This window comes from Diadema antillarum, unplaced genomic scaffold (genome assembly GCF_040938485.1).
Source record: "Diadema antillarum isolate AM-2024a unplaced genomic scaffold, OU_Dant_1.0 seq00000089_RagTag, whole genome shotgun sequence".
NCBI lineage: Eukaryota > Metazoa > Echinodermata > Echinoidea > Diadematoida > Diadematidae > Diadema > Diadema antillarum.
In genome coordinates this window covers 1,167,719-1,178,578 of record NW_027271179.1, presented here as the reverse complement: position 1 = coordinate 1,178,578, position 10,860 = coordinate 1,167,719, and the positions used below count along the sequence as shown (strand labels likewise).

General features: G+C 38.3%; 1 protein-coding gene across 1 annotated transcript; it reads right to left on the bottom strand.

Moving 5' to 3' along the window:
- Positions 1-382: 382 nt before the first annotated feature.
- LOC139726568 (transmembrane protein 19-like) lies at positions 383-8,278 on the bottom strand. Its single transcript, XM_071637560.1, has 6 exons — positions 8,263-8,278; positions 7,488-7,583; positions 5,221-5,358; positions 2,828-3,082; positions 2,246-2,461; positions 383-1,137 (listed from the first exon to the last, which is right to left on the bottom strand). Exons 1-6 carry the CDS (start codon positions 8,276-8,278, stop codon positions 971-973), a joined length of 888 nt encoding a protein of 295 aa, XP_071493661.1. The 3' UTR covers positions 383-970.
- Between the last annotated feature and the right edge of the window lie 2,582 nt (positions 8,279-10,860).

Genomic DNA, 10,860 nt, shown 5'->3' with positions numbered 1-10,860 from the left:
TGGAAGAAACTTCAATTGAAAACTCCACGGCAACCACTATGAAGAAATAATCAGACTAACCTGAAACTTGGCACTCAGTAACAACATTCTATTCATAACAATATCAAGGTATCAAGCCACTGCTGGCTATTATTTTCAAGTTTCTGTAGGGATTCCATGCACTTTCCATACACCCCATGTGTGGAAAATGGAGAAAACAAACTTGAGCCACAGAAAACAACACAGGTCACGAGAAAGTGCTAAAAACACTCCTTATACTTAATTCAATGCTTCAAAATTTGACTGGAAAAAGTGTTGCTCAGTCAACACTCAAAACCCTTTTTGACCAAAACACACATCTTCACCTGTACTGGATGATTGAACTGTGTAACTTTTTGTGGGTTTTGTGAGATATTGTCATGACTGTACTCAGTAATAAGAAAAAAAAAAATAAATGATAACCAAAATAAAATTTATGCACCAGCATTATTATTTGTACCAGATAGTTTGAAGACATTATGGAGTTCTTTTTCATGTTACCTCCAGGAGAATGTAACAAACTAGATGGCACAACTACACTTTTCACTGAAAATGATTTTTTTAACCACTGCATCTCATTATATTAATAGCAAGAATACACCACTAATGCAGCAGTATATCAGGAATGGCAACAAGTATCTTACAGCATTTCTGCTTGCCTCTGTGCCAAGTGGTACACGTTTGATGCAGTAACCAGATGGTACAGACATTGGTTGTTGATTGAAAACAGTCTCTTTCAACAGAATTATCTATTTCAGTCTGGTCTGCACAGTACATGGCTGTCCTCAGATGACTAAGCCAACAGACCTTGTAAAAGCCCAGCTTGAAGCCTAGCTTGAATCCTAGCTTGAAGCCTCTCTCATACATACACATACACAAACACACACAGACACACACACACACACCTACACACCTACACACAGATTTATATGAAGCATAATGCCAGATCTGCTCAGCTGAGCCAGTGCCAATAACGGATACAGACATGGGGCATAATGAGAGCCGTCAACCAGCAGGAGACCAGGTTCACACCCTCATTGTCCAGTATTGCCACCCCTGAAATGTGCGTGGTGGTCAATGATGGCTGATGGACCACCTTGTCTTGCCTCTTACAGTAACCTGCAAATCACAAGAGATGAAGTATGATAGCAATACCTACAATAATAATAATGATGAAAATGATTAGGATTAAGGACAACAGTAACTATAATGGTCAAATTACAATAACTAAACTCCATACAGTTAACTTTACCAAAGTCGACCTCGCACAAGTAAAAAAATTTGCTGTAAAGTCAACAACAAATTATACTTCCGACTGAGATAAACCTGTGTTAATTCTATTGTATAAGCCAGAGTTCATATAAGTCGCAAAGATTTTTCCATTCCTGATGGATTTGACTCAGACTGTGACCAAATTACACAGAAGTATGTGACAACGTAGAAGTTGATGACAGATTTTGCAGACATTAATGTAAACACAACAGACTTTAATCTTGATAAGAACCATGAAGTTAACCGATTGCTAGGAAACCATATAATACACATCCTGCAAACACTTGACCCAAAGCGCCAACAATTCTTGACAAAACAGCCCATACACTCCTTAAGAAATCTATGTCCTAAGCCATGCCAATGAGAGTTGTCAGATATCTAGTAAATTTGGGTAAATGCTGGCAAGGGCATGAGAATTACGAATCATCCATCTTTTCATGGAAAGAATTTAGTGAAGTCCAACAAGCAGAGTAAAATTCTGGTCTTAAAACTAAAAAACTAAATTTGGTGACATATCTCAGTTGTGACAGAGGATAGGAAAATCAGAGTGACATCAAATGGGATAAACTGCTAAGTAAATACTACTGTAAAATAATACCATCATCACTAAAACTTTATGGCACATTGTCAGCACTTTTCTCAAAAGTGTCACAAAGAATACACCGAGATGCAGGGAAATTAAAATTCTAAGCATTACTGTAAAACATAATATATTTGCGGCATGAAATTTTCGCAAATTGGAGCCGACGGCGTTTTTTGCAGCCTGAAATTTTCGCGAATTGCCATTGGCAATCAATGCATGTATTATAGTGTAGAGGAGAACTTTCGCATGCATTATAATTTTGTGAATCTTGGCGCTCGCGAAATTCGCGAAATTAGAATGCAAGCGAACATTCCTCATTTTACAGTATTCATATGAACTAGTCTGCACAGAAATGTGCTGATGCCTGCATACCTGAGTACTGCAAACAAGCACCCAGGAGTGAATCGATGAGAGAGCCCATCAGCCCAGCTAGTCCTGAAAACAGGATGACTGGCCACTGGGGAGGAGAATTCTCCAGCGCCTCCCTAGAAAACGTCAGGAAGGAGCCAGCCAAGTAACCCAGGCCCACCACCATGCCCCCTACAGCACTCATCACCGTGCCAACAAATGACACACCCCCATTTGTCCCTAAAGAAAAAAGATAAGACAAGAGCAGAAAATGTTACGGCTATGAGGAATATGAATAGCAATGGTAATAAAGTTCAATATGAACAACATGTTGATAACTAGGATCCTAAGGCTTTGAACTGCAGTTCCATCAAATATCATAGTTTTCTTGTGTGGAAGAGAAGGGCAATCAACAAAATTACAAAAGAAAATGAGGAGCTCAAATATTCATTGGTTACAAACACAAGATAGGAGCATATTTACACTCTTTAAAACAGCAATAGTCCAGAAGATATAGGAATTAGGAGCAATAAACCCTCCAGACAAGTATATCAAAGTCTAAAAGAGGAGAGAGGCAAAGTGGAATAAAAGCCATGATCTTCTCACCCCTTGGTACTCTCTGTAGTGTGGTGATAAGAAAAGGATCCCCACATCCAACCACACTGCCAACTTCCGATGCCCAGGTATCCCCACACACACAGGCTATCCCACACAGAACACTGAGGGCGATGTTCGTCAGGGCAAAGTGGTTTGCAAAGTCCAGCGGCTGCTCGTGAAATCCCGACTCCAGGATGTAGTGGGCAGCATAGAGTGAAGGGATACCGCCATTGGTGAAGACTTGGATCCAGGTCCTTTGACCACCTTCATAGAGACGTTTTTTTTTTTAAAGGTCGTCACAACAGCAGTTTTAACCCGTTTAGGACGGACTGATTTTGCTACAACACGCATTTCCCATAGACACCTGCCCGAGTATACTCGGGACTCATCCTCAACAGGTTAACATACTAGTAGATATCACCCACAATGAATCTAACACATGTCATACACATATCAAGACATATACCTTTTGACTGTTCCATGGTTTGAGAATGGAAAAGACCTTAATTTGTAAATACTAATATGCCTTGCATGATGAAACTTAATGATTAGGAGTAGTCAGAATTACTCTACACACAAAGAGTAATTTTGTTAACTGAATGGCTTATGAAAGTTGAGCCCAATATGTGATATAGTGTGGCAATTATGCAGAAATTATGCAGGCCTATGTGGTCTACTGTACTCCACGATCTCAAATTTAATCACTCGCGAAATTATTGGGCAGTCCTGATTCACGAAAAAAATTGACTCACTTTTAAAATATCAAAACAAATAGACTTTCTTGACCCATTTGAGTGATGGACAGAAACTACACACTATAGAACACTATTTACTGAAAAAAAAAAGGCTTTGAAGCTTAGGGTCTCTTCATGTACCGGTACTTAATCTCATCAAGTCATGCTCTGTAAAATGAATGGTACAAAATGCAGGCTGTAAAACACCACGGCAACCACAATAAAGGGATTACCAGATAAAATTGAAATTTTGCCCCCTCCATTAGCACGTTCTACTGATGACTAATACTAACATTCAAAGCAGAAGCATAATCCTTTCAAAAGGTGCTAGAGTTTAAAGTGAAGAGAATGTAAAGGGTTTTCAAGAAATGAAAAGGGACCTCTTCGACATACCAGATCACACAGGCTGAAAAGAATGTGTTCTAGAAAAACTGTTTAAAAAATAGACAATTTTCCATTCGTTTTATGATCCCAAACTTTGGAATTATATACAAAAAGAATTGCTCTGTCAGAAAAAAAGCAAACTAAACCTTGACTAGGCCGACCTATTTCACCTTTATTGATCCCTCAGTAAAATTGGGTCGTGCCATTTTTTGTTGGTTTTGTGATGCATGGTCACATTTCATCTTCAGAAACTATACAGATTTCCAGAAATATGCTTGACAAAGCATCCATGAGTAGATAGGCACACCTCAATCTCTACAAAGGCTACAATTCCACTCAACATTATAGCAAGCAGAATGTAATACGGCCTTCATAAGTCTACCTAGTTTACCTGCTTGAATCTTCCCCATGAAAAAAAAAAAAAGGGTATGAAAATTACAAGAGGATATGGGATATTAGTGTAGTATCTAACCATATTGAAAAAAAAAAATGCCAAAACTCAGCATAGCTATGAAAATTGAAAATCATCACCATAATGAGGCAATTGTTTTTAAACAAGCTTGCATGCACATCTCAGATGCTTAAGACTCGGTGACATGGGGATACCATAGACTGGGAAATTCGAGGATCTCGCCACGAATTACAGTGGACTCCTGTTATAACGAAGTCCTCTGGACCTGCAGTTTTCTTCAAATGGTTGTATAAAAATTTTGTTATAACCAAACAGATAAACAATAAAAACACATAGGGCAGATAATGTTGCAGCCTGAATTTTTACTTCGTTGTAACCGGAATTTCGTTATATCCATGTTCGTTATGACGGGAGTGCACTGTAGCTTTATAACTGATCTCTGTGTAAGTACACACACATCCAAAGAATTTCAACTAGAGTTGACTATTACCGATTAATGAGCATACACCTTGATGTACCTATTTGCTGACTGGTGCTATATGTGGTTTTTTAATGTAACCCAATAATGGGCAGCGAATGAAATGGGACACCCTAAAATCTACACTCTGCCAGATCCTTAAAAGTAACAAGTAGCTTGTAAAGTGAATGACGAAGGATGACAGGTTATTGTTGTGATATTCTACACAATTCCAGCAAAAGGCAAAAGAAGTTGTAGATGTACGCTTTGAACTTCTAAACTCAGGGCCCTGTTTTATGAAGAGTTAAAATTGATTATATAGTTGACTTCAACTGTAAGTCTATGGCAGCCTGTGTGGTAAGGAAATTCAAAATCGATTTTATCTTTTGATAGAACGGGGCCCTGGAATACGTACCTTCCTTGTAATCCTCCTCCAGCCGTGATTTCCTGCTGGCTCGGAAGCGGGTGAGTTTGGAGCCGCTGTAGAAGAATGCCATCAGGGCCAGAAAGAAGGAGTAACTGCTCAACATCATGATAATGCCCATCACGAAAGCTGGAACACACAATCAAAACAATCTAAAAATTGAAATAAGCCACCTTCGGAGAGAAAAAAACTCTGCCAATATTTGCTACAATTAAAGGCACAATTTATCATTTGCAGATCTGAATGTAACAAGAGACCCGGGGGTCACGCGCTCACCTGAGTATCGCAAGTTCACCTTCCATGCATTCTTGCAGACTCTTACCTGAGAACATTGGAAACTTATGGTGGGGGTAGCTTTGAGAATGGGGGCATGATGTCCATTTACATATTCCATCACACTGGTAAAAATACCTGCCAAGTACTCTGTACTTTATAGAATGTTGGATTATGCAGCTTGAGAAAAAGACTTCAAGCCCTATCACTTTTGATTAGAACTAGAGAAAAATATCTAATATTCATTAATTTAGAAGGTTTGGACCCCCTGGGGCCCCAAGGAAAGCATGGTGCCCATTCAAACACTTTGAGATCTTATCCCTATGGGAATGCTACTTGACAAGTTTGGTGAAAATCCATTATGTTGTTTTCAGCAAGAAGATAAAATTTAGGCCTGCATTTGGACCCCCCTCCCCCCATCCCATCCTGCTTCCTTGGGTCCCAAGGGGGTGGGGGGGGGGGCACCCCTGATTCTCCCATGAACAAACTTGAAACAACAGTCATCAATATACTGACTCATTGTATTAACTTAGCTCAATCACTTCCAATTCTAGAGAAAATCTGTAAAGATTCCTTACAGGGGGGGGGGGGTGGGACCCCTGGGGCCCCCCAGGTGGGGCATGGTGCCCATTTGATAGAATTGAGATTCTATCCCCTTAGGGATGCTACCTGCCAAGTTTGGTGAAAATTAGTGATCTCCAGGTTTCAAGAAAAAGATGAAAATTTACAATTCGGTCCAAATTTAGGCCCCCTGGGGCCCCCCAGGTAGGGCATGGTGACCATTTGATGGGAATGAGATTCTTTCCCCCTAGGGATGCTACCTGCCAACTTTGGGGAAATTCATAATGGCATTTTCAAGAAAAAGATGAAAATGTACAATTTGGGCCCCATTAGGACCCCTCCCCTGGGTCCCAAGGGGGGCACCCCTAATTCCGCCATGAACAAACTTGAAACTACAGTCATCAATGTACTAATTCATAGTACTAACTTAGCTCTATCACTTCTGGTTCTAGAGAAGAAGATTTTTTAAGATTCCTTAATTTTGGGGGGCTTGGGCCCCTCTGGGGGCCCCCCAGGTGGGGTATGGTGCCCACTTGAACAAATTGAGATCCTATCCCCCTAGGGATGCTACGCATGACGCACAACGCACGCCGGACGAAGAGCGATCGCAATAGCTCACTTGAGCCTTCGGCTCAGGTGAGCTAAAAACCCAGCATTAGTGCTTTAAAATACTTCTAAAATGTGAGTTACGGATAGAAACAACCACTGTAAAAATCTGAATCTGTATAATCGATGTTAAAAGTTGTTTAATACACAAAATGTGAACAATAGTTATAACAAAAATGTTTCCAGACTAAACCGTCCACAATTATGGTATATTGAGGAAAATACTGATACAGTTGAACCTCTCGTATCCGGACAAGTCGGGACCGGGGCTCATCCGGATAAGGGATTTGGTCGGATACGGGAGACTCTATACATGTACATATACATACACATGTACTGATGTAGCCCATTGTAGTACCACATGTAGTAATGTGTATACTGCAACCTTTTCATTGTTACACTCAGTAACAGACCCCAAAATAGAGGTTCGTGTTTGCAAGAATGAAATCATTTTCTTTTATAAATTCTTGGGATGATTTACCTAGATAATTATTAAGAAATGTATCAAGTATATGTAATTCATTATGTTTTGTGTAGGAGATCTCAAGGGAATTGGGAATCCCCCTTTCCCTCCCGTAATTATTTTAAAAAAAATCACGGCGAGATTGCGTCCGTATAATAGAGAGATCCGGATAAAGGGGAGGCCGGATAAGAGAGGTTCAACTGTATCTCTGTACTGTATAATTTATGCTTTATTGCGGATATTTTATATGGTAGGATGTTTTGTGATACAACAGACCTACACATATACGAGCAACAAGTTAAAATTAAAAAATTGATTGTACCCCACACTATCTCATGACATTACATTCACTTACCCATCATTGCTCCTAAACTGTCCAGCTTCTTCTTTCGGATGCTATCGAATGCCAATGTACAGAGGTACAATGATGGAGAGAAGCCATCGCACTGGGCTGAATGGGTATAAAGGTCCTATATCATGACAAATTAAGAAGAGACATTGAACAAGTTTATGTGTTGTGTAATACTGTCAATAATGAAAGCAATGTTTAATGTAGGATGAATCTCCATGGAAGCCAACAAAATCATTGTGGGTAAACCCACAAACTAAGGTTCAGACAACTTTACATTAAAGTGACTCATGTAAAAAGAACTGGTACATACCGGTATGTGTATCAATAAAGATGATAGCACACCAAAACAATACTGATGTCATAAATAAGATCTTTCATCCATTACAGGGTAATTACAAGGAGAACTTTGCTTCCACCCATTGTAGAAATTGACAATCCTCTATAAGGCACTGGTTTTGGTTTTTTTTCTTTAATTTACAATTACTCTCTGAGTGGTATTGGTCTTTAATTACTGGTACTGCATTAATGCATTATGGCTTGGCCACCCCTTGCTCTTATCACTGATTGTATTTTCTTATCTGAAGGACGTGAAAATATAAACCTTGATCCCAACATGAATGTGATGTGGAAGCATACATTTCTCAGTTCAGTGCTGTATTCCATGATTCGCGAAAAAAAATTAGACTCGCTACATATTTATGGCATACAGTATTCACGTTCTGGTCACTGTGATAAACAATGCGCTACACTTTTGGTACATTTGTAATCTGACATTTACACAGATACTTCACCATTTTGGTACTATAATATTTGTGTGTCCTATTTGATAGGTAGTTCCTAAATAAAACCATACTGTACTAAAAAGAATGTCACAAGCAATGTTTTAAATGCTATTTTCTCATACTGTATACCCTGTAGAGTATTCTGTTGAATAATAGCATTATAAAAATGTTTTTAATAATATTTGATATATGCATGTGGCAAATGGTGATGACTCTTTTTACAAAAGTACAATAGGTAGTGTAGAGGGATGATGAAGAAAAATAATACTAACTAGCTGTGTGATTGCTGTGACCATTTCAAACTTGAATTTGCCCATCCCCTCCTCCACCCTCCCCCCGCCAAAAAAAAAAAAAAAAAAAAAAAAAATCATAGCAATATGATATAAATTTACTCCTCTCAAGCAAAATATATGTTAGAGTAAATGTCAATGAATGTGGGTAGAGTGCATCTGTAATATACACTTTGTATCTGTTCCAAGTGCAGAAAGATTGACCATACAATGTAGATCTACTCACTAAATCAATTGTTGATCGTAGTACAATTTGTGATCTCCATATGTTTAGTTCTTTATATGCCTGCAGAACTGTCTTTTTTTTTTGCTCCAAAATACACAAATGCAATTGCATAAAGAATGTGTGGAATAATGCTGTAATACATTGTAGTGCTCACAATTTCAGTTGGGTGGCAACGAAAATGTGAAATATTGACCAACCAAAAAGGATTGCCGGACATCCACAATCTTGGAGCCTTCAAAATAGTGGTTGCTATGTAATTTTCAATTGATTATCAATAACTGACAAATCATGCACAGCAATCTTCTGCGTGACAGTGAATCGCATGTACAACAGCTTGTAAGAAAATACCATTGCAAGCACATCATGTCATAGTCAACCATTGTGTAATGTTCTACACTCCCACAATGCTGAACGGGGAGGGTTCTTCTGGAATGATAAGCGTAATCAACATTATTCTACACTTATGATCTCAAAATACTATTAAAAAAAAAAACAACTCTACATCCTGGCAAATTGCATCAGCCATGTAAGTTTCTTGGTGGACCTTTTTGACATATTGCAAGCAAATTCTACGGTGGAAGATGAATTTTGAGCCCTGCTTGAGAACTAAGTTTAAGCTTTAAGCTCTTTGTACTCTCACTTCCCCAGCTGCTATTCAGCATGATTATATCTATCAGTTGCTTCATACCCACAAAGGGGATATATGCCTAGGTACACTGCCTTCTGTACTTCAGCATTACCCCTAGAAGATATGTAATTCACGTCAACTTTACAAATGGCCTACAAAAGCCTGATGGATCCTAATGTACAGTCTACAGGGATTTGGCAATCTTACAGTCTGAAACAAAATAACTACTCCTGTTTACGGGGGCACGATCTGTTTTGGTGTCTACTTTAACATATTGTATTGGAGAGACCATACTGCAATTAGAGTAAGAATGAGATGACTGCATCAACCTTTTAATAGTAACTTGTTTGAGAATCCAATGGTTGCTGGCAGCCTGAACACTGGGCTTGAAATCTACTCTCTCCAATACACATCTAGGTACACAAAAGTGCATTCCTCCTCAGCATCAAGATCACACAAACAGACTGATTATCTGTGATCATGTACTTTTTATCTTCAGTGAAAAGCTCCCCACCCCTGCAAAAGAAAATAGATGTCTTTATAAATAACATTGATAATACAATGACTATCGGTATCCCACATAAAGAAAAAAACAACAACAGGATGCCTGATTATGTTCATCACAGTCAGATTGGATATTTTGATCCATAGGGCCCTTTCTCATTACCAGAACTCATTTTGCACCCTGTGCAGCAAAGATACTCATACATTGTATGTTTTAAGGGCACATTGAATGCAAAGGGAACCTCATGCACATTTGCATTGGAAAGTAGTGGTGAGACTTTACTTGGAACAGAATAAGTTTGATAAAATAGTTTCATTTTAAACAAGCTGTCTTTATTTCTGAATGGACTAATCCCTACATAATATCAATCACACATGAAAGTACAAAGAAGACAAGTAACTACAAAGGGTCAGAAATATGATACACCCAGCCATGCTACTGAAGTACAATAGACAGTGATAACAGAGTATTGTATATGACAAATGTATGGACCATTTAATATAACATTGGGCAATTCTGTGGTTGAAAAAGTAATGTTACATCTAAGGAAATTTACATATTTGCTTTTAATACTAAAACACTATAAATATAATCTATTCATTTCAAGTCACAATCATGTCACATGTCCATCTTTCCCAGGTTTATGATCTTAATATTTAATTTAAAAAAAAAATAATGAAATTAAACAAATATTAGGGTTGCCATGGTAACTAATGAATTGTAAAAGGTTGCAAAAAAGGACATGAGAAAAAAAAATGAATGTCTTATTTAAAAAACAAAATGTACTTCAAAGTGTCACATCAATTTCAATTCATCATAGCCTCATGACAAATGTACCAACAACTTTTTGTCAGTTTGACCCTATAATTCTTAGACTTTAGCTACTGTAGACCCACAGCATGGTTAGTTACACTGCATTTTTTTATTTGTCCAGAGTAACTCCAC

What these genes read in the sequence shown, in the direction of transcription:
- LOC139726568 (XM_071637560.1), bottom strand. An exon ending in CAGTTTAGGAGCAATGATGG is followed by an intron (nt 5,359 to 7,487) that starts GTAAGTGAATGT and finishes TGTGTGTTCCAG; the next exon opens with CTTTCGTGATGGGCATTATC. An exon ending in TGCTTGTTTGCAGTACTCAG is followed by an intron (nt 1,138 to 2,245) that starts GTATGCAGGCAT and finishes TGTGATTTGCAG; the next exon opens with GTTACTGTAAGAGGCAAGAC.